The 25,026-nt window shown below is 35.3% G+C and overlaps 2 protein-coding genes across 2 annotated transcripts in view; one reads left to right on the top strand and one right to left on the bottom strand.

Moving 5' to 3' along the window:
- Positions 1-25,026, top strand: part of LOC125780508 (tripartite motif-containing protein 16-like) — a 112,038-nt gene that overhangs the window by 2,988 nt on the left and 84,024 nt on the right. Inside the window, exons 5-6 of the mRNA XM_049482117.1 lie at positions 231-284; positions 1,268-1,948. Of these exons, the coding sequence (XP_049338074.1) occupies positions 231-284; positions 1,268-1,803 (590 nt within the window). The 3' untranslated portion in view covers positions 1,804-1,948. The remainder of the gene's footprint in view (positions 1-230; positions 285-1,267; positions 1,949-25,026) is intronic.
- On the bottom strand, positions 9,272-14,536 carry LOC103033598 (tripartite motif-containing protein 16). Its single transcript, XM_049482118.1, has 6 exons — positions 13,449-14,536; positions 13,233-13,328; positions 12,616-12,849; positions 11,778-11,937; positions 11,341-11,394; positions 9,272-10,760 (listed from the first exon to the last, which is right to left on the bottom strand). Exons 1-6 carry the CDS (start codon positions 14,037-14,039, stop codon positions 10,225-10,227), a joined length of 1,671 nt encoding a protein of 556 aa, XP_049338075.1. The 5' UTR covers positions 14,040-14,536; the 3' UTR covers positions 9,272-10,224.

Here is a 25,026-nt window from a genome sequence, read left to right as displayed (position 1 = left end):
CACTGTAGGTTCTTCTCTAAATCCTGATGAAGTGGTCAGTAGTTTCTGGACTGAAGTGGTTGAGACTGGTGTGACTTTATTGTGAATAAAAGTCCAGGTAGGGTAGATTAAGACTCTACATCTACATGGAGAGAAAATCCAGTATTAGATTATTTTAATGTTGTAGTAAATGTACAGAGGGAACAGAAGCTCAGTGATGCTGTGTAGTAACTGTGTACATTTTCCTGTAGTGAAGGAAGTGCAGATCATTCCTGAACCCCAAAGCAGAGAAGAGTTCTTGGAGTGTAAGTCCAGCCCTTTCTCTCTCTCTCTCTCTCTCTCTCTCTCTCTCTTTAACCCTTTCATTCTCACACACTCTTAGAAATACACCACAATCTACAAATACACAAAATTTAATCTGACATTTATAAGTCTATATTAAAAAAAACACCAGATGGGCTGAACAGAGATTACGTCTGTCCCAGTCTAGATCTGCAGATACATTTCCTGTATGAACCAATTCATTTCGATTTAGCGTTAAATAGTTTAAACGATTTATATCATTAACAGAACAGAGTTTTTTACATTTTCAACTTCATATTATAACCTTAAACTATATTCCACAGCACGTCTAAATACAGAATTTTATTCATTTTTAACACATTATCGTTTATTTAAAACTAAATGGAAGATTTCCTAAAAGATCTCAATAAAATGTTTAAATTATTTTACTGTTAAATTTTCCTCAACATTTTACGTCAAAACAAAGAGAGAAGAAGATTAAGTGTTAATGTTTTAACTGTTTTGAAAATTTTACCATCAGTTTAATATAAAAAAGTTTCACAGCCAACCAGAACACTGGGACAGACATAAAATACATATTGTTTAGTTAATGGCATTTCATATTTGATTATATTACTGTTAACAGAGTAGAAACATAAAACTGAAAATTAAAATTGGAAAATAAAAAAGTTATTTATTAGCTATAATTCATCTCCAATACCAAAATAACCATTCTACAGTTTACTAACTACAAAACAACCCAATCACATCTAATCTTACAGTTTTATTATAATTTTTATATATTCAACCACTGCAAGCTGTAAAGCTAAAAATTAAGTTAGGGGGGATTTAAAGAAGTCCCCTAAATATAATTAAACAAATTAAACACGTTATAAGTCTAGAATAATACATTTTAATGATAATTCAATTATTAAAACATAGTCCAGTTTTAGGGGCTGTTTTTAGATCGTTTTCTAAAAGCTGATGGGTTTTCTCTCTCTTTCAGATTCCTGTCAGCTCACACTGGATCCAAACACAGCTTTTAAATACCTCCTCCTGTCTGAGAGGAACACAGTGGTGACCCGCAGCAACACAGTCCAGCCATATCCTGATCATCCAGACAGATTTGATGGATGGGCTCAGGTTCTGTGTAGAGAGAGTGTGAGTGGACGCTGCTACTGGGAGGTTGAGTGGAGAGGAGATGGAGGGGTTGATATAGCAGTGTCTTATAAAAGCATCTCCAGGAAGGGAGGCTGGGAGTGTGGGTTTGGATGTAATAATGATCAGTCTTGGAGATTGTTCTGTAATTCCTTCAGATACACATTCAGATACAATAACAGAAATACTGAAATCTCCGGAGTGCCCGTCTCCTCTAGAATAGGAGTGTATGTGGATCACAGGGCAGGAACTCTGTCCTTCTACAGCATCTCTGATACCATGACCCTCATCCACAGAGTCCAGACCACCTTCACTCAGCCGCTCTACGCTGGGTTTGAGTTGAGCTCCAACTCTTCAGTAAATCTTTTACTTTCAGCAAAATAGATGAACATGCAGAACAAAGGGAAGAGCTGGATGAAATCACATAAGAACTGCAGAATCTAGACTGTAGAACTGATCAAATAAAGTTATAATAGTGCTGGGAGATATTGTAAACTTAATAAATCAAAATTAAAATGAAATAAATCAGGTACATAAGTACAGGTGTGTAAAAACCTGGGTGCATGACCCTACTTAGTATGCAGAATGAACACAATATATACAACATATAAATATAAAATATAATAGAAAAACACTTAAATTACTGTACACTATACACATGAACTTGTTGATTGTAGCTCAATTCTTCAGTTCTTTAAATAAATTAGATAAAAAAATAGATTCAGTTCAGAGCTATCAAATTTGCAAACTAATATTTTAATCACATTTATTTTCCAGAGAGTCAAAACATGATTTTAACCTTTTAGAAGTTAAAGGGGACATATTATGTAAAACTCGCTTTAACTTTTGTATTTCCGCTTGGGTCTCAACTGACCCTATAAATATTATAAACAATCCAAGCTCCAAAAAATCTATCCATCAATTTTCTATGAATCAGCTGAAAGAGTTTGGAGTCAGGAATTATTTGTTTCTATGAACTGTTTGGATACTTCCTTATTGTAACATAACAATAAGGAAACCTGCATAGAACCACCCTGGCTCCACCCCTCACACTAGATCAGTTTAAGAAAAAAATATTTTGATCATTTTGGTTGAGAACCTAAGACAGTACACAGCAGGATTAGCCAGCAGACTTCGTCTGTGGGAGGGATCTGTACCTGTGGCATATCAAGCTACAGTTGATTAATCCCTATTGAATAACCACGAATCCACAGATAAAGGAAACACATTCATTGATTAATATTGAAACAATTAAATGTAATATGCCTATTATTGTTGTCATATAAAACCAGTAGCAACTTTACAGCAAAATGAAATTTTGGGAACATTTTTATTTGGCCTTTAATCAGGAAATATTGACACAGTATGAAGATCAACAGCTGTAAAAGTATAAAGGTAAGATACAGTAGATAAAAAGGTTTTTGTGTTAAAGCAGTTTTAAACTAATTATTCTAATATATGTGCTTCTATGTTGAGTTGATTTATTTGAGCATTTTATCATTTAACTCTACACAGTTCTCTGTATTAATTAGATTTTATTTGTAATGTACTCAGATTGTATTCCTGTAATCTTGTAATGTTGTGGGGTATATCTTATAAATAATAAAGTGGGAGCTGAAAGCTCAGAACAGAGGATCTAATTTGTCTAATTATTACTATTAATCCTGCTGTTCTACCAGCATGATCAACTTGACCAAGATAGACCATCAATATAATCAAACTTTACTAAGCTGTTCTACAAGCATGATCCACATCACTAAGCTGATTCCTGTTAAAGGTGAGAAAAGTATCTCCATTCATTACTCTGTAGGTAGAAGTATAGATACTAGAGTTTAAAATACTTCTGTAGAAGTTGAAGTATCAACTCAAGCTTTTTACTCTTTAAGTAAAAGTGTAAAAGTACTGGTTTCAAAACTACTTAAAGTATTAAAGTAAAAGTAATGTAAGAGGAAAATAATAAAGCCATTAAGAACAAAAGCTTAGGCCACGCCCACAGAGTCCTATAGTGCACTACACCCCTCCCAAAACACATTTTACTAAAAGCCATAATGACTATAATGTTCTATTATTAAAATGTTAATGTTGATAATATAATTTGGGATTTTGCTCTAGGCTGTTCCCTGTTTCAGCTGCATATATGCTGATTGTAAATGAATGTATTTTAGTAGAATGTAAATATATTAAAGAAGCTTAGTTGGACTGGAGTTTGTCTGGAGTATCTTGAGTCTCTGCACGGATCATCTTCATACTAGTCTCTACAACACATGAGGTGCATTCATCAATACCACTTCAAACTTTACTGTGCAGAACAGAAGCCTTATGTTAACCATGTCCAGAAGCCGTGTACACTTCTCTACTGGGCTTGGATGGATATAAGATGGACCACCACACCGTGGCAATGTGTAATGTGGTCAGATGAATCAATCTTCCAGATATTTTTCAGATGAAATGTAAGACGGCATTGTTTTTAGGGACATCCATGCATTTTTCAACAAGACAGTGCAAAAGCTGTTCCCTGTAGAGCAGAACTGCTAAAACAGGACCCCCTAAAGCAGATATTGTGAATATGGAAGGAGTTGACATGTCCTTATATGGATATTCGAAGTGTTTCTCCAACAAAAGCAAAATTATATCTTTTTAATAAACTTGATTTAGGAATTAACAGTGAATGAGCAGGATTGACAATACTTTTGACCATATAATGTATTTATTTTAGTCATATTTATTTGATAAACCAAAGAGAAGAGTTTCAGCAACTTTGTGTTCAAATTTATGACCAACGTACAGTACAGGCCGAAAGTTTGGACACACCTTCTGTTTTTCAGTGCGTTTTCTTTATTTTCATGACTGTTTATATTGTAGATTGAAGCATCAAAACTATGAATGAACACATGTGGAGTTTTATACTTAACAAAAAAAGGTGAAATAACTAAAAGCATGTTTTATTTTCTAGTTTCTTCAAAATATCCCCCTTTGCTCTGATTACTGCTTTGCACACTCTTGGCATCATTCTCTCAATGAGCTTCTCAAAGAGGTGGCCACCTGAAATGAAAAGTTTTCCAACAGTCTTGAAGGAAGGAGTTCCCAGAGGTGTTTATTAGCACTTGCTGCTCCTTTGCCTTCTTCACTCTGTGCTCCAGCTCACCCCAAACCATCTGGATTGGGTTCAGGTCCGGTGACTGTGGAGGACAGCTCATTTTTTGTTAAGTACATAAAACTCCACATGTGTTCATTCATAGTTTTGATGCCTTCAATGAGAATCTACAATGTAAATAGTCATGAAAAACATATAAGCTCTGATCCATTAAAGGAACATCACATCATCCTCATGCTCCACCCAGCGCCAATGGATATCATAACCCAGGAGCTGCCCAGCCCTGAGCAGACCTGGATCTTGGTCTTGGTCCTTGTTCTGAAATGTCACAAGCCTTGGTGTCTCAATACAGTGTGCACCAAGACTCTCCACTTGGCCTAATACCATTCTCTGGGTCTCTGGTTTCACCACTGATTGGCTGGAGCTTCTTTGGCCCACTACAGTCTCGTATCCATGACCTTTATCATGTTCTGCTGTTGTAAGACTTGGTGGTTGGAGGTGGTCTTGATCTAGGTCTGAAATGGTCTGGTTGGTTGCGATGAATGTTGGGTTCTGGCTGCTCTGATTGGTGGAGAGACTGGTCTGAGGGATGTTCTCCTCCCACAGCCATCGCATACATTCCATGCCTTCATTGAGAGCCTGTAGCTGCTGAAAGATCTTCACATCTTCAGATCGCAGCTTCTTCTGCATCAACATGGAAAAGAAATGGATACAAAGAATTTTAGAGAAATGAACAGCACTAACACTGTGAAGCCTGTGTGTTTAAAAACTCCAGCAGCACTGCTGCATCTGATCCACTCCTAACAGAACAACATTGCCATACATCCCACCTTTCCTGGATGTTCCGTAAGTCTACCACATTTTAATAGGGTCTCCTGCAAATGCATGCAAATTATATACAATATCCCAGAAATACATATATTTTTTTAGCACAAGCAATAAAGAGTTAATGAGAGCTAAAAGAGTGAGAGAAAAAAAAAACTATTTTAGTAATCTATAGGTGAAGACGCCCTAAGTCAAGCTGCACGGTGCACAGAAATCTTTTTTTTCTGTACCAAAGGATTTATATTTCTGATGAGTAGAAAAGAAATTTGTGCATTGGTTTACAAATGGGTTACAAACATACATAGGCCAATGCAATAACAATATGTCCACTTCCTTGTTTATGCACTCATTATTCATTATTATTAATTCTCATTATACAGGCTATTCTGTAGTTTCTATAATAATTACTGACTATAGTCCTGTATCTGTTTCTCTACATACTTTATTAAAATTATCCTTCTTTCACCATACCAGCTCATACCAGCTGAAAAACTGGAAATGGGTGTGGAAATAAGGAAGTGGTCATAATATTATGGATGATTGGTGTATAATCAGACTATTTGCATTATATTTAATAAAGATAATTCCATATTTTAATACAGTATATGCATCGTGTTCTCATTTCTTCATCTCAAACCCACCCCTTTAAGTTTCTCCCAGTTTAGGATACACCAGAGTATCCAACCCAGGAAGACTTTAAGGGATTTGGGAGTGACGTCACTGTGGCCACGCCCACAGAGCACACGCCCACATTTTTAATAAATTAATTATATATTAATATAATATATTTTTAATTGTGTATGTGTACAAATATTACAACTTTATAAAAAAAGAACTCTTACATGATTGAAGAACATATATAATTTATTATGAGTAAAATTTTACGAAATTCACGTAGAATTTCTTGTATTGTCTTTATACTAAACTGAGGTAAAGCTAAAGCTTCAGCTGTCTACCCTGGTAAGTAAAGCTTATGGATTTAAAAACATAAACAGGCCAAGTCATCATGACTATTTTTCAATGTAAAACAACTGTAGCTCTATGGAGGACAAAAATGACATAAGTGTAAATAAATAAATGCACATATAACTTTATTTGGGTCTGTTTCTATATATATATATAAAATTATTTATTATTAAATAAATTATTTATTCATTTATTTATTTTAACATCATTTATATGTTTATTTAAACATTTCTTGATGTATTTTTTTTTTTACATTTCTTTATTTACTTCTTTATTCTGCATTTGTATGTTAATTAGGTAGGTGGTCCTATCCTGGCTCTAAAGCAGGATTGGTCAACTGGTAAATCAGAAAAAAGCAACCGTTAAGGTTAACTTACAAATGCACAAATACAGAAATAAATGAATGAAGAAATGTGGAAATAAATAAATAAATACATGAAGAAATGAAATGTGAAAATAAATAAATTAAAAATTGTGGAAATAAATAAATAAATACATGAAGAAATTAAGAAATGTGGAAATAAATACATGAAGAAATTAAGAAATGTGGAAATAAATACATGAAGAAATTAAGAAATGTGGAAATAAATGACTCGGGAATAAATTGAGGGTGACGTTGTCGAGCATTTACAGTTTAAAGGTATTGAAAACATTTAATAAGAATTTTTTAATAATAAGGAATAAAACAGTAGATAACAAAATAATAATAAATGACGAATAAAATAAACAATCAACAATTAAGTATAAAAACTAATAGTAAAAGTAAAGAAAAATGATAAGAAATGATCAAATAAATTTAAACAAATTAAATTAAGTAAAAAAAAATGATAATAAGAAAAAGTAAAACTAATAAAAAAATCTTATTTAAAACAATATCAGGCTTTCTGATGGTGATTAGAAATTAATATCAAAAGGATTCAGTGATCTAGTGAGCTGAGCTTCAGCGTTTCCTGTAGTGAATTCCAGCTTGCTGGTGCTGCTCTGTAGCTAAAAGCAGATTTTCTCAGTTCAGTAAAAACTCTTGGTACCTGACAGGTGATCCAGCCACTGGAGCGAGTCTGATAATTACTGTTATTAAATGAGGTCAAAAAAGCGACATAAGCTGGCAAATGTTGAAATAAATAAATAAATAAATGCAAACATATAAATAAATAAATGTAGAAATACATCAATCAATAAATTAATAAATAAAACGTATTAAGTAATTTATTTATTTAGCTATACAAATATTTATTCATGTGCTTATTTATGTGTATGTTTATTTATTTATTTATTTGTATGCGCATTTATTTATTTATACTTATGTAATTTTTTGTCCTCCATACAGCTCGACCACGTCATTTCCGTCCCCACGCGTGAGGTGGGTCACAGTGGAGGTCTGCAGTCGGACCCTATTGGAAAGTCCAGTTTTCAGTGAAACAGTGCAGCAGGTTTTATGCTACAGAAAAAACTCCAGACAAACTAAACTTCTTTAATATATTTACATTCTACTAAAATACATTCATTTACAATCAGCATATATGCAGCTGAAACAGGGAACACCCTATTGCAAAATCCCAAATTATATTATCAACATTAACATTTTAATAATAGAACATTATAGTCATTATATCTTTGGGGAGGGGGGGGGGGGGGTAGTGCACTATAGGACTCTGTGGGCGTGGCCTAAGCTTTTGTTCGTAATGGCTTTATTTTACTCTTGTCATTATTACTATGGAATGTGTTCTTTAAGACTATCTTGGTGGTACTGGATAACAATTTTATTTTCTGGTATTATAGGACTCCAAAATCTGGTTTATGCAAAAGCGAATAGGCATTTTTCCTAAGTTTGGTATCTAATTACTCCAAAATGATACAGTAATATCACTCCAAACATATATCTGGGATACATGAGAATAAGATCTCTAAGAGTTTAGTGCTGTGATATGATAATAATTTGATTAGCTTATTTATTAGCCCTACAAACGTTTCCAAAATGTTACACTGTTCTACAGATAAGCAGTGGTCTTTCTGGTGTATTTTTGTGGATTAGATCTCGTTAAATCATGTTTATTTAGGTGTAAAACTAGTTTCTGTTCCATAAAACACGGTTGCTACCGTAAAACACGGTTTAGACGCGCACTCCAGTTTTCGGTGTAGATAGCGCGACCAAGCGTTTTCTAAGTGCAGTTGGCGTGACCGCGGTGGTTTTATGCTACAGAAAAAAACCCAGACAAACTAAACTTCTATAATATATTTACATTCTACTAAAATACATTCATTTATAATGAGAATATATGCAGCTAAAACAGGGAACAGCCTAGAGCAAAATCCCAAATTATATTATCAACATTAACATTTTAATAGAACATTATAGTCATTATAGCTTATAAAAAATGTGTTTTTGGGAGGGGTGTAGTGCACTATAGGACTCTGTGGGCGTGGCCTAAGCTTTTGTTCTTAATGGCTTTATTATTTTCCCCTTACATTACATTTACTTTTATACATTAAGTAGTTTTGAAACCAGTACTTTTACACTTTTACTTAAAGAGTAAAAAGCTTGAGTTGATACTTCAACTTCTACTGAAGTATTTTAAACTCTAGTATCTATACTTCTACCTACAGAGTAATGAATGGAGATACTTTTCTCACCTTTGACAGGGATTAGTTTAGTGATGTTGATTAATCAAAAACCTGAATACGCCGATACTGGTCAGTACATTTTATTTAACAGTGTAATTATGTTGTAGAGTGAAGAGTTAAAGTTAATGTATTTATTATATTTTTATTTCTATATATTGTGTTTTCATTGTTGTGATAATAACCCTGATTGGATCTGTTCTAGTTCTAGCGTAGTCTAAGAATGCTAGGTTCAATGCTGCAAAAGACACCAATGAGAAAACAGCTTCATCTTCAGCCATTTATCCCAGACATCTGCTCCTAGTGCTCTGAAAACCAGAACTAATAGTAATAATTAGACAAATTAGATCCTCTGTTCTGAGCTTTCAGCTCCCACTTTATTATTTATAAGATATACCCCACAACATTACAAGATTACAGGAATACAATCTGAGTACATTACAAATAAAATCAAATTAATACAGAGAACTGTGTAGAGTTAAATGATAAAATGCTCAAATAAATAAACTCAACATAGAAGCACATATATTAGATTAATTAGTTTAAAACTGCTGTAACACAAAAACCTTATGTCTACTGTATCTTATGTTTATACTTTATCTTTATACTGTGTCAATATTTCCTGATGAAAGGGCAAATAGAAATGTAAAGTTGCTACTTTAGAGATATAATGTTTTTATGTGACAGCGATGATAAATATAATAAATTTAAGCTACAATCAACAGTGCAATATTGTAAAACTGTGTTTCATAGTGTAAGTTAATGTGTGTAGTGTACAGTAAGTTAAATGTATATTTTCTATTATATTTGACTATATGTTGTATATATTCTGTTCTTTCCGTTTGATATTACATTAATTGTAAAATTAAAGTTAAAGCATTAACACATAGATTTCCTCTCTCTTTGTTTTAATGTAAAAATGTTGAGGATAAAAAAACAGTATAATAATTTAAACATTTTATTGTGATCTTTCATTCAGTTTATAATAAATGATAAAGTGTTAAAAAAATAATAAAATTCTGTAATATGAAGTTTAAAATATGAACTCTGTTACTGTGAGCTCTGTTAATGATTTAAACGGTTTAAACTATTTAACGCTAAATCTGAATAAATCTTTCCATACAGGAAATGTACCTGCAGTTCTAATCTGGGACAGACGTAATTACCGTTCAGAATTATGATTACTTATATTAACAATATCTCCCAGCACTATTATAACTTTATTTGATCAGCTCTACAGTCTAGATTCTGCAGTTCTTATCTGATCTCATCCAGCTCTTCCCTTTGTTCTGCATGTTCATCTATTTTGCTGAAAGTAAAAGATTTACTGATGAGTGAGGGTTTAACCTAAACCCAGCGTAGAGCGGCTGAGTGAAGGTGGTCTGGACTCGCTGGATGAGGGTCATGGTATCAGAGATGCTGTAGAAGGACAGAGTTCCTGCCCTGTGATCCACATACACTCCTACTCTAGAGGAGACGGGCACTCCGGAGATTTCAGTTTCTCTGTTATTGTATCTGAATGTGTAACTGGAGGAATTACAGGACAATCTCCAAGACTGATCATTCTTACATCCAAACCTACACTCCCAGCCTCCCTTCCTGGAGATGCTTTTATAAGACACTGCTATACCAACCCCTCCATCTCCTCTCCACTCAACCTCCCAGTAGCAGCGTCCACTCACACTCTCTCTACACAGAACCTGAGGCCATCCATCAAATCTGTCTGGATGGTCAGGATATGGCTGGACTGTGTAGCTGCAGGTCACCACTGTGTTCCTCTCAGACAGGAAGAGGTGTTTAAAGGCTGTGTTTGGATCCAGTGTGAGCTGACAGGAATCTGAAAGAGAGAGAAAACCCATCAGCTTTTAGAAAACGATCTAAAAACAGCCCCTAAAACTGCAATAACCAGAGAACATACTGGAAGAATCTATGAAAAGTGTTTGATTATGTTAAAATATATTTATTCTTATTAATATTCAATTACACAACATAACAATTTTTGTATATTTTTAATCTCAGTTGTTAAGGGTGTTTTCCTAATTTTTTGTGGCTAAAATATAGAAATGGGTTTGAGTTGTATAATAATTGCAGATTTGTAGTAAAATGTTCATTGTTTTTATCATAAAACATACATTTTGTGTTTTATCTAAATAAATACAAAACTATGACAGGCCATTATCACAAAATCAAAGTTCATGAATGTTGGTGTTTTTTATAAAGTTTATACGTAAGCAGTTGAAATATAACAGTTAATTATTTAATATAGACGTATAAATGTCAGATTAAACTTTGTGTATTTGTAGATTGTGGTGTTATTTCTGAGAGTGTGTGAGAATGAAAGGGGGAGAGAGAGAGAGACAGAGAGAGAGAGAGAGAGAGAGAGAGAGAGAGAGAGAGAGAGAAAGGGCTGGACTTACACTGCAGAAACTCTTCTCTGCTTTGGGGTTCAGGAATGATCTGCACTTCCTTCACTACAGGAAAATGTACACAGTTACTACACAGCATCACTGAGCTTCTGTTCCCTCTGTACATTTACTACAACATTAAAATAATCTAATACTGGATTTTCTCTCCATGTAGATGTAGAGTCTTAATCTACCCTACCTGGACTTTCAATCACAATAAAATCACACCTTATATACAGTCTCAACCACTTCAGTCCAGAAACTACTGACCACTTCATCAGGATTTAGAGAAGAACCTACAGTGCATTCTGAAACTCTTCACACTCTTTTACTTTTTAAAAAATCCTAAATTGTTTTTACTTTGTCATTATGAGGTACTGAGTGCAGTATGATTATTTATGGACTTATCATTTCATATATTTACTTTATTTAATTTTTATTTAATATACCTGCAGCTGATGTCTTCTCAAATTCCTCTTTCCAGAATTCGTCTAGTTTTACTCTCAGCTGAGAAACAGACTTCATAACAACTTCAAAAGTGTTGAGAGGACTGAGAGTAAAAGCAGGTGATGCTGAAGATCCAGGAGGAGCTGAGAGAGTCTGAAAACTCTACATGTAGAAAAAAACAAACACATAACACCTTCAACAATTTCTAAATTATATTTATATTGAATTAAATCAGGTAAAATCTGGCCTGAATCTGATCTTATTAGTCATTCATGATTCAGATTAATTATGTAAGAGACAGTGTGAAAGGAAATAAAAAGTCTGTGTAATTGAAATCTGATACATATCCAATATCCAAGACAGATCAGAATTCATTTACGTCAAAACTTACATTGAGCATAAGGGAAAATAGCGACAGCAGGTAATGAGGGATTCATTGGTGTGATAGAGAGATAACAGACCTCATAAACATTTGGACTGATGTCTCTGTTCATACTGAATTAAATAGTACACATCACAACCGCTCTGTCTTTAAAGATATATCCAATCAAATTGCTGAAATAAAATTGTTTAAACAAAAAAGATAAAGGACAGACATTAAAGGGGAGGGTGTGGCCAAACAACATTCCCTTTTTTACAGTGAGCTGGAACTCATTCTCTGTTAAGATCAGCTTTCAGTCACTGGTGAAACTGAAACTTCATGTGAAGCGCTGCTCTTTAATGCATGAGCTTCAGTTTAAGAACTGTTCAGACTAATATCAGATATAGATCACATTAAAAAGATGGTGTAAACAGTCTGAAATAAACTTTGTATTTGGGGAGAAAAACAGTGTCTGTTACCTGGAGGAAATGGATGTGATCCTCTGTGAATGAAAGCTTCTCCAGATCAGCATCTCTCCTCTTCAGCTCTGTGATCTCCTGCTCCAGTCTCTTCAGACGTTCTTCAGCTCGACTCACTGCAGCTTTCTCCTGATCTCTGATCATCTGCCTCACCTCAGAGCGTCTTCTCTCAATGGAGAGGATCATCTCAGTGAAGATCTTCTCACTGTCCTTCACTGCTGTCTGAGCAGAGCGCTGGTAGTGGAATCACAGAGAGAGGAGAATGTTAGGAGCAGTTCATTCACATCAATAAGTGGATTTACATGCACTTCATAATCTGATTACTGAGGAACATCAGAGGTTATCAGTAATCAGATTTTTTATTTGCAACCAGCCAATAATTTCACAGAATAAGACGTGACATAAATATTGCATAAACCCAAACTTCATGCTGTGGCTTTTCTTAACTCATGAAGCTGTAAATATTATTTAATTTTGATAGTTGATGACTAAAACTAAAATACAATGTGACTTTAAATGACATTTTAAAAATGAGGACACCTTTAGTTAAGTAATTAAATAATTACCCTTAATGGGAAAAATCAGATCTTTATTCTTCTACTTATTTAAAAAATCACCTTGTGATTCTCCACAGCTTCTATTAACTCCTGAAGCTCCTTCTCTCTCTCCTGGAGTCTCTCCTTGTATTTCCTCTGTGTTTCCACCACCTGCTTCTGCAAATAAACCAGACAACAAAACACAATAATTAAAAATTAAAATGCCACATGCTTCATGGGACAGGTGAAGGTATTAGGTCCTATAATCTGGAGCAGCTACTCCATTTACACACTGACCTGTTTCTCAGATCTTTCTGCTGCAAGTGACACTGTATCATGTCCTCTATGGTCATCCATGGTACACAGCATGCAGATACACTGCTGGTCGGTGCGACAGTAAACCTCCAGCAGTTTATCGTGCTCAGAGCAGATCTGCTCCTGGAGTCGTCTGGAGGCTTTGACCAGCTTGTGCTTCTTAAAGGCTGGAGATTGGTAGTGAGGCTGGAGGTGAGCTTCACAGTAAGAGGCCAGACACACCAGGCAGGACTGGACGGATTTGCGTTTTCTCCCAGTACAGGAATCACACTCCACATCTTCAGGATCAGCAGAAGAGTGATCAGGAGGAGCAGCCTGGAGTCTCGTCTTCTTCAGTTTCTCCACCACCTCAGCCAGCATGGTGTTTTTACTCACGACAGGTCTTGAGGTGAAGGTGTGTCTGCAGTTAGGGCAGCTGTAGATCTTCTTCTGATCCTCCTCATCCCAGCACTTGTTAATACACACCATACAGAAACTGTGTCCACAGGGAATAGTCACTGGATTCTTCAGGAGATCCAGGCAGACTGAACAGCTTAACTCATCCTGAGCCAGTGAAACATTGGCTTCTGCCATTTTACAGTGTGAAGATTTTGTTTCCTGGTTCTCTGTTGGAGAGAAGTGAACAGAACTATCCTGTAATTCTACTTATTAGCCAAGATAACAATACTCACATTGTCTGACTCAAACAGGAATTATTGTAGAGACTCAGGTAAACTTACATTAATGAGAAAACTGTAGATCCAGACACGACACACACCGATTCACACACTCACACACCTGCAGGTAATCCAGGAAATGAACAGATTTTACTTTCACTCTCACTTAAAGAGACAGACTGCACGTTTGTGATATTTGGGGATTTGGAGACCTCTCTGGTGAGAATGTGTAATTGCACCAAATATTCAGAAGAGAAGACAAGATAAGACACAACAATCAGATGGAACCGCCCCCCTTCCCCTGCACTGCACATTTAGTGCTTTCCCTGCTTTCAACACACTCAAATCAAATAATTAGCTCATTAAAACGCCCGCTCAGAGCTGCAGGAGTGTGTTTAAAATCACTTTGTGTGTGTGTGTAGTAGTAGTAGTAGTATTAGCAGTTCATATTAAGTGGTTTCTGGTCGTATTGTATTTAAAGTAAATGCAGTCTGAAGTAGCTACTGCTGTGAACACTGATCATAAAGTAGTGTACAAGTAAAGACAGGAGGCTCCGCTCTCAGATAAGTGTCTTTTACTCCCTCGCCATCTTTTACTCTCCCCTCCTATGTCACACACACGTACACAACATCCCTCTTTTGCTTGAACATAAACTCCCACATAAGATGAGTTACCGCCCATAACATTTTTTTTTTCTAACAACAGAAACATATCCCCACAGTGCAGCAATCATAACACCATACTTCCAAAATAAAGATTCACATAACATTTACTCCAACAGTTTATTTTGCTGTCACTTCTTATTATGTTTCCTATTAACCTCAATGTATTGAACAATGTTCTTTACTGAACTATTCACGATTATATTTCTTGAATCCCTTCATTCACCTCTCAGTCAATGACAAAGTCTTTCAAACGTTCAGGGAGTTTAACCAGCCTGCGTGGCCTCATCTCTTGTGTTAGAGCTCCCCCGTGTGGGTCATTTGACTCATTGTCTCTGTTCTGCATTACTTTCACACACTCAGTATCAGATGGTGTTGTTTTACTGATAGGATGCTTCTTCTCTGTAGTTGCCTCCATGGGCATCTGCTCTGTACTTCTTGCAATGAATTTCTTTACACAGGTGGTGTTTCTAGTGTACTGTGCCCCTGAAGATGACTGAATAATCACAGAAGCACCAGCTGCCAGAGTCGCCATCCCGCCGGTCCCTGCTCCTAGAACTGTTTGGCCCCGGGGCCCGTTAACTCAGGCAGGCACTGAGGCACCAGACCTTGACCCCAGAACTGTTCCCAGGCTGGCTCCTTGGACTTCCCCACAGACCTTTGCCAGTCCTGGGCACCCACCTGTTTGTTGTACCCCTGTCTCTCCCTGTCCTGGTCCCCGTGTCTGTGTATGTTCCTGTTCCTGTCCCCAGTGATTTTTCACTCCGAGCCCTGTTAAGTCTCCTGTCCAGTCTCTGTTCTCTGTCCAGTCTCTGTTCTCTGTCCAGTCCCCGGTTTCATCCCTTGTTTTTCCCAGCCCCTCCCCGCCGCCAACCCCTGGGTACGTTTTTACGCGCCTCGGGAGCTGCGCGTTTAGGGGGGACTTCTGTCATGTCCTGGCCCTGTTTCCTGTCTGTCCTCGTGCCTGTGTGTGTCCCACGTGACCTGTGTTCTGTATCAGCAGTTTTTCACCTGTGTTAATTTGTAGCTCCGCCCCCTAGCCCCAGGTGTTTCCACTTCCCTTGTGTGCTATAAAGCCTTCCTTTGTCACTTGTCCTTCGTAGGTCTTTGCACTTTCTCCTGTTGTTTGTCTGTCCGTGTCTCTCTGTATTTATAGCCTTAGCCTTTGTTCCATATTTATATCTTCTTGTTTATTTCTTGTTTCCTGTAGTTCCCTGTTTATTTCCCTTGTTTCCCCCCTTGCCCTGTATAGTTTATTTATGCTTGGTCTAGTTTAGCTCTTTGTTGTTTTTCCTTGTATATATTTCCCTGACCTGTTTAGTTTGTTTATTTTTATTAGTATCTATTGTTTGTTTGGATTTATGTTCCTTTGTTTCACTCGTTTGTTTATTTATTATTTATTTATTTATTTATTAAATCACGCCCTTACCTGCACTTGCGTTCGTCTCCCTGCCTGGGTCAATCCTGACACTAATCACTTTTTATTTACACACTACACACACATTTTAGCACAAAGACACACATTTAATAATCTCTATCATTTACACCTGATTCAGTACCACACCCACACTAATAATGGGCCCGGTAAAACGCTGAATCCGGTAACAACAGTGGGTAACTTAACCAATTAACTGATATTTAGAGCTTCTTATTACCGCAGTATTTACTCAATCAGTGAAATCAATGAAGGAGTTAAAAAAGTTAGCTATATATATATTTTTTAAATAACCATCAAGGTTGGTACATTCTGCATTTGATCGAGTCCCAATTAATAATGCCTACAAAACATGCAGTATATTATATTTACGAGATGAACACATAATGTAATATAAATGTGAAGGCTATATTTACTAGTTAGGGAGCTGGGATTTCCCCACTGTTTAATTGTTTGGCTGTATTGAGCGTTTGGCTTCAGCACACACTGTTCTGTAGTTTAAATCATAAACAGGAGTTTCTCTCCTGTAGGTTAACTGAGCCAAAGCAAACGGTTAGCATTAGCTAGCTGGTTAGCATTAGCTAGTTGCTTAGCGTTAGCTTGCCAGTTAGCGTTAGCTAGTTGCTTAGAGTTAGTTTGCCGCTTAGCTTAAGCTAGCCTGTTAGCGTTAGCTTGCTGGTTAGCGTTAGCTAGTCTGTTAGCATTAGCTAGCCTGTTAGCGTTAGCCATACCTGTCAAGTTTTAGATTTAAAAATAAGGGATATTTTACTCTGTCCGCTTAAAGCCGTCCCACCAGCCCAACGAAGGTAAGGTATCCCTTACATTTTAAGATAGGTTTACAAAAAATCTAAAATAACGACATGTGAACCACTTATACACTACAAATAGATGATCAGAATCTGAAATGTTGTGGACATTCCTGCATATGTCATTCTTTTAATACAGCCAAATTAAAAACCCCTTTCTATATATTTTTTAAAAAGTTAAGATTTCATGTCTTTTTGGTATAAATGCACTCTTTTATATGATATATTTTTTATTTATTTAATGGATTTAAAATTGAACAAAGGGTGCACAAATTCTGCAAAATGAATCTTTTGATCACTCCACCCCTGATCAGTTTAGTTAATTTCGGTCCTCGCCACATTTCTAGTTAAACTGAGTCACAAGCTGTAATTTTCTTATTTTAAAATGTTTAATCTGTGTGTTTTATTTCGGAGACGAGTATTTTTAAGCAGCTATCAGAAAAATCTCATCACAGTTTACATGATTAGCCTACCGTTACCTTTCTTTTAGAAAAATCGCTGCATATCCAGATATTTTTTAACGTCAGCTGCTCCGACTAGCTGCCTGAACTCACAGCGACGGGGGGCTTCCCCACCCTCCTTTGCAAGCTGATTGGCTGTTTCTCCTGAAAGGCGTGACTTTCTCCTTGAACCGCCTCCACGATTGGTTAAGAGACACAGAGCGGTCAGTGCCCTGTCTCCTCAATAATATATATATTTTTAATTGTAATATAATACGGGAAATTTACGGGAAAATACTAATACGGGAGGACGGCGAGAAAGAGGAGTAAAATACGGTAGTTTCCCGGCCAAAACGGGAGACTTGACAGGTATGGCGTTAGCTAGCACAGAGGCTACTAGACATTAAAACTCCGTCTAACACAGAAGCTCCACTGCTCTTTACTAAAGCCAGTCAGATAGATTCACTTATCTGTCCAGTTTGGATCCAGTTGAAGCTGAAGTGAAGCCGTTCTCTGCAGCTGTGTCTGAAGCTCTGCAGGTTCTGGGGAACTGAGCTCCTCAGCTGTGTGTCAGTTTATAACCAGTTAATGTTCTGCTATTTAGCCTCATTTCTCTCTCACTTTCTCTCTCCTTCTCGCTCTCTCTTTTATATAATATAGTCAGTTAGCTAGCTAGTGTCAGAGCCGTATAGAGAGAGAGTCGCTACAGCGGAAGTCCTAAATGCTTGGTGTTCTCGAGACCCATGAGGAGCTCCAATAGTTCCAGAAAGTTAATATCAGCAATTTAAACACTGAGACAGAACTGCAGTTTTAGTCATTAGCAGTTAAAGAATGCAGTAATTTACAATATTTATATAGAAATCCTTTCTGTACATGTAATTCCATTGATAGGCTTTGTTTAAATGTGAAAACGTATTTTTTTATGAGCTTTGAGTTTTGGTTATCGTACTGTAATGAAAAGCTTTTATATCCTAATGTTAACTGATATAATTACACTGATGGGGGTTTGGGGATGTTTTAAAATCAGATTCTGACGTACTAACAACAACAACACATTTATTTCATGAGAAGTCTGTATAATTTTAACTTTTCAAACTGATGTAGCCGGCTCGTGTTTGAGTGTGTGTGTGTCCCTCTCTCTCTCTTCTAGTAGGCTTGGCCACCCTCTGCGTTGTGAATGCGATGATGGAAACACGGGACACACTCTGCCATACAACGGGAGTTTTATTCTCTCTATTTCCTGTTCCTGTGCATGAGAGTAGCATACAACACAGCATAGAGTGAATTCTGGTCCTTCTCACACACACACATGCAGCTCTCCTCAGCAGTATTTAGCGCGAACTGATCTACACTTTTTTTTTCTACATCAGGTTGATAAAACACACAATAAAATAGACATTATAAAAATATTGTATCACAAATATAGAGTACTATGTTATGAAAATAAACATTAATTAAGAATATATCTATAGCTATGAAATAAAATACAATATTATACATTACCATAATACATTACCCCATGCACATATATAGAGAGACTCCCATAAATGACGTATTTTTTTCTTTTCTGAACATTAATTATATTATAACAAAACAAATTCCAATAAAAATAAACAGCTGGTGCAATTAAACAATTAGCTAAATTAATTAAACAATTAACCAATTAACCTGTGGCAGTACCTGTGCATGAGAGTAGCATACAACACAGCATAGAGTGAATTCTGGTCCTTCTCACACACACACACATGCAGCTGTGAGAAGAAAAGCACACCATATTAGCTTAACTGGTAGCCGTATCTCCCTTAACTCCACTAAGTCTGCTGTACTTAAATTAAAAAACTCTCTACACAAACGAACTACCCACACAACCAGAGATAACTTACTCTTAGTACTAAAACACATGTAAGAGTACAGATTTAGTGCACTATAAGCGCTTGAACAGCTTTAAAACAGTATTTTATCAGGAGCGCAGTAAACACCCACCTCTCCTCAGCAGTATTTCGCGCGAACTGAGAAGAAGCCCGCGCTGACACTGAAAACTCGCGCGATTTCAAAATAAAAGTCTGCTCCGCAGTTCAGCTTAAAATCAATATTACAGCTTGAAATCGCCCCAAAAAAAATCACAAGTATAAAATAAATAATACCCAGAAATACAGAAAAATACTCAAAAATATAACAAAGATAATTAGAGAAGGATTTCATGTGAAATTAAATAATAAAATATTATTTATATTCTCATCCGCTACACTGAGACATTTAAAATATGTACAATGACAAACTCAACATTGTAAACAGTCATTAACAATAAAATGTAATATAAAATAAAAACAGAATAAAAAACAAAAACAAAGGGTTAGTAAAAATGATTAATCCATAAGTGTGTATAGTTTTTTTTCTTTTTTTTTTTTTGCCTTAATTTAATTTATACATTCTCTATACAATTCTTCATATAAATCAGTTCCATGAATTCAGACCTTATGATATTATTTATTTATTCAGAATTAATAGTCCAATCTTAAAATTAATGGAGTAGTTACATTCAGTAACAAGAATACAAAACCTACAAACACAGACAGGATTATTTATCTAGCTCTGTCTAATTTACCCTAATCTGTTCTGTTAACGATCTTAACGATGGTAATTTAGTGGGGATCATGCTGTACTCTACATGTTAATTAGATTCAGGTGTGCTGATAGTATTAAATCAGGTTATTTGATGGTTTTATCCTGTAAAAGTGCAGCACTAACACTGTACTCTGCTGCAGCTCTGTGGGGCTGCTAGTATTAGTCGCTAAATTACAGGAACTATTGAGAAGCTCCACGAGTCGACATTGCTGTTAAAAAGTGAAGATTGGAGTAAACGGAGCTGAAGCGACTCTCTCTCTATACAGCTCTGGCTGGTGTAAAACAGAACCATTTCACTCGTTTCTTATGTATAAAATAAAACACTGTGATAATGAGAAGCTGTAAATATTTATTAATAATTTAACTAGCTAATTTACCAGCTCCTCTTCTGTTTAAGGTGGAGGATATAAGTTAAATGGAGCTCCTCAAGACCCCCATATTTCTGTGTTGTTTCTGTTTAAAACTCTGTTGTTGAAGCTAAATTCTGCTCTTCTTCTAATTACTGTCCTTCTAATTACCTGAGTTTATTATATTACTTATTCTATACGTTTATTATCACTGTGGGTTTAAATCTATATCAGTGCAGCACAGGATCTAACACAAAGTAAACAAACATGCCCCCTCCTTCATGGTTATTAGCATTAGCATTAGTATTAGCCTCAACTCCTTTAAAAACTCCAAGTTAAAATAGAGTCTAACTACTTGTTTTGAATATTCTTCTGATTTTACAAATCAAAATGATTCATTTTACTAAAACAGCAAAGAAAGTTTACCTTTAAATGTACATTTTTCTACATCAAAACAGGTTCTAGAGAAGAGAGGAGCTAGTTAGTATTGATGCTAATGTGTGCTGAGTGGTTAGAGAGCTAACTGGAGTTTAAAAGGTTTATAACTGGAGTTTAAAAGCTTTAGAAAATGTTTCTGCAGTGCTGAATCATGTGATATTGTTCTGTTGTTATTTTTATTATCCTAAAACATTTATAAACACAGATTTATCGCTTAAATCCTCCATAAAACCCCATTAATTTCAGTCACTTAGAAGCAATTACTAATACTTTTATACTTTAAGTTTTGAATCCAGTACTTTTATACTTTTACTTAAAGAGTAAAAAGCTTGAGTTGATACTTCAACTTCTACAGAACTATTTTAACCCCTAGTATCTATACTTCTACCTACAGAGTAATGAATGGAAATACTTTTCACACCTTTGACAGGGATTAGTTTAGTGATGTTGATTAATCAAAAATCTGAATACGCCGATACTGGTCAGTACATTTTAAAACAGTGTAATTATGTTGTAGAGTGAAGAATACAAGCTAATGCATTTATTATATTTTTATTTTTATTTCTATATATTGTGATTTTATTGTTGTGATAATAACCCTGATTGGATCTGTTCTAGTTCTAGCGTAGTCTTTGAATACTAGGTTCAATGCTGCAAAAGACACCAATGAGAAAACAGCTTCATCTTCAGCCATTTATCCCAGACATCTGCTCCTAGTGCTCTGAAAACCAGAACTAATAGTAATAATTAGACAAATTAGATCCTCTGTTCTGAGCTTTCAGATTCCACTTTATTATTTATAAGATATATCCCACAACATTACAAGATTACAGGAATACAATCTGAGTACATTACAAATAAAATCAAATTAATACAGAGAACTGTGTAGAGTTAAATGATAAAATGCTCAAACAAATAAACTCAACATAGAAGCACATATATTAGATTAATTAGTTTAAAACTGCTGTAACACAAAAACCTTATGTCTACTGTATCTTATGTTTATACTTTATCTTCATACTGTGTCAATATTTCCTGATGAAAGGGCAAATAGAAATGTAAAGTTGCTACTTTGGAGATATAACGTTTTTATGTGACAGCGATGATAAATATATTAAATTTAAGCAACAGTGCAATATTGTAAAACTGTGTTTCATAGTGTAAGTTAATGTGTGTAGTGTACAGTAAGTTAAATGTATATTTTCTATTATTTTTGACTATATGTTGTATAAATTTTGTTCTTTCCTTTTGATATTACATTGATTGTAAAATTAAAGTTAAAGCATTAACACACAGATTTCCTCTCTTTTTGTTTAAATATAAAAATGTTGAGGATAAAACAACAGTATAATAATAATAAAAAATGTAAACATTTTATTGTGATCTTTCATTCAGTTTATAATAAATGATAATGTGTTAAGAATTAATAAAATTCTGTAATATGAAGTTTAAAATATGAACTCTGTTACTGTGAGCTCTGTTAATGATATAAACGGTTTAAACTATTTAACGCTAAATCTGAATAAATCTTTCCATACAGGAAATGTACCTGCAGTTCTAATCTGGGACAAACGTAATTACCGTTCAGAATTATGATTATTTATATTAACAATATCTCCCAGCACTATTATAACTTTATTTGATCAGCTCTACAGTCTAGATTCTGCCGTTCTTATCTGATCTCATCCAGCTCTTCCCTTTGTTCTGCATGTTCATCTATTTTGCTGAAAGTAAAAGATTTACTGATGAGTCGATGTTTAACCCAAACCCAGCGTAGAGCGGCTGAGTGAAGGTGGTCTGGACTCTGTGGATGAGGGTCATGGTATCAGAGATGCTGTAGAAGGACAGAGTTCCTGCCCTGTGATCCACATACACTCCTATTCTAGAGGAGACGGGCACTCCGGAGATTACAGTATCTCTGTTATTGTATCTGAATGTGTATCTGGAGGAATCACAGAACAATCTCCAAGACTGATCATTAAATCCAAACACACACTCCCAGCCTGTTCCCTTCCTGGAGACGCTTTTATAAGACACTGCTATATCAACCCATTCATCTCCTCTCCTCTCAACCTCCCAGTAGCAGCGTCCACTCACACTCTCTCTACACAGAACCTGAGCCCATACATCAAATCTGTCTGGATGGTCAGGATATGGCTGGACTGTGTTGCTGCAGGTCACCACTGTGTTCCTCTCAGACAGGAGGAGGAGTTTATGGGCTGTGTTTGGATCCAGTGTGAGCTGACAGGAATCTGAAAGAGAGAGAAAACCCATCAGCTTTTAGAAAATGATCTAAAAACAGCCCCTAAAACTGAAATAACCAGAGAACATACTGGAAGTATCTATGAAAAGTGTTTGATTATGTTAAAGAAAGATTTATTCTCATTATTATTCAATTACACAACATAACAATTTTATGTATATTTTTGTTCTCAGGTGTTAAGTGTGTTTTCCTAATTCTTTAAAAAATAAAAAGGTTTTTATTCCCCAGAAAATTTCAAGGATTCAAGAAGATTTTATTGTCATTCGCATCACATGTGGTACATGAGGTGGAACGAAATTGTGATCTCATGATCCAGTTTACACCCAAGAGCTGTTATTAAAATAGATATATAGATAAAATAAGATAAAATAAAAGAATACAATAAAAATAGAATATACAAAATATAGGTTTTGCTTTAGTGGTGGCACAATCATATCTGAAACTGATTTTTTTTTTTTTTTGAATATTTGTGAAATATAAAGTGCTGAGTATACTAAAGACTTCCAGAAGCTTCTGGAACTGTGAGAACTCTCAAGACGTTTTCAGAACTGTCCAGAATTGTGTAGAACTTTACAGTATAAATAAAGAAGTTTATCAGTGTAAATAAGGAAGATGATCAGAGACTATATTTGGGGAAAGATTGGTGAAAGTGATTTGCAGTTTAGTCACAAATCTCAGAAAACAATACATTTCTGAACGTTTTTGTTTGTGCTTGTAGATGCACTTCAAAATTACTGTTCTTTGTTGTTTGGTGTTTGATTGGGGCATTTTAAAATTTTCCATGTTCACTTTGCCTCTGAAACAGCCTGGATACAAGTGCTCACTATTGCACAGAGATTCAGTACAGTCGCTAATTCGGAAAATATACTAATTTTTTAATCCATTATACAGAGAATCGATTGAGTTGTATAATAATTGCAGTTTTGTAGTAAAATGTTCATTGTTTTTATCATAAAACACAAATTTTGTGTTTTATCTAAATAAATACAAAACTATGATAGGCCATTATCACAAAATCAAAGTTCATGAGGAATGTTGGTGTTTTTTTAAAACGTTTATACGTAAGCAGTTGAAATATAACAGTTAATTATTTAATATAGACGTATAAATGTCAGATTAAACTTTGTGTATTTGTACATTGTGGTGTTATTTCTGAGAGTCTGTGAGAATGAAAGGGGGAGAGAGAGAGAGAGAGAAAGGGCTGGACTTACACTCCAGGAACTCTTCTCTGCTTTTGGGTTCAGGAGGAAGAATGATCTGCACTTTCTTCACTACAGGAAAATGTACACAGTTACTACACAGCATCACTGAGCTTCTGTTCCCTCTGTACATTTACTACAGCATTAAAATAATCTAATACTGGATTTTCTCTCCATGTAGATGTAGAGTCTTAATCTACCCTACCTGGACTTTCAATCACAATAAAGTCACACCTTATATACAGTCTCAACCACTTCAGTCCAGAAACTACTGACCACTTCATCAGGATTTAGAGAAGAACCTACAGTGCATTCTGAAACTCTTCACACTCTTTTACTTTTTAAAAAATCCTAAATTGTTTTTACTTTGTCATTATGAGGTACTGAGTGCAGAATGACTATTTATGGACTTTTCATTTCATATATTTACTTTATTTAATTTTTATTTAATATACCTGCAGCTGATGTCTTCTCAAATTCCTCTTTCCAGAATTCGTCTAGTTTTCCTCTCAGCTGAGAAACAGACTTCATAACAAATTCAAAAGTGTTGAGAGGACTTAGAGTAAAAGCAGGTGATGCTGAAGATCCAGGAGGAGCAGAGAGAGTCTGAAAACTCTACATGTAGAAAAAAACAAACACATAACACCTTCAACAATTTCTAAATTATATTTATATTGAATTAAACCAGG

Source organism: Astyanax mexicanus, chromosome 8 (assembly GCF_023375975.1).
Source record: "Astyanax mexicanus isolate ESR-SI-001 chromosome 8, AstMex3_surface, whole genome shotgun sequence".
Classification (NCBI taxonomy): Eukaryota; Metazoa; Chordata; class Actinopteri; order Characiformes; family Acestrorhamphidae; genus Astyanax; species Astyanax mexicanus.
Note: the sequence above shows the minus strand (reverse complement) of the source record. Positions and strands in the feature narration are given on the sequence as shown.

What these genes read in the sequence shown, in the direction of transcription:
- LOC103033598 (XM_049482118.1), bottom strand. Translation starts at nt 14,039, where the DNA reads ATGGCAGAAGCCAATGTTTCACTGGCTCAGGATGAGTTAAGCTGTTCA. An exon ending in CAGAAAGATCTGAGAAACAG is followed by an intron (nt 13,329 to 13,448) that starts GTCAGTGTGTAA and finishes GTTTATTTGCAG; the next exon opens with AAGCAGGTGGTGGAAACACA. An exon ending in AAGCTGTGGAGAATCACAAG is followed by an intron (nt 12,850 to 13,232) that starts GTGATTTTTTAA and finishes TTCCACTACCAG; the next exon opens with CGCTCTGCTCAGACAGCAGT.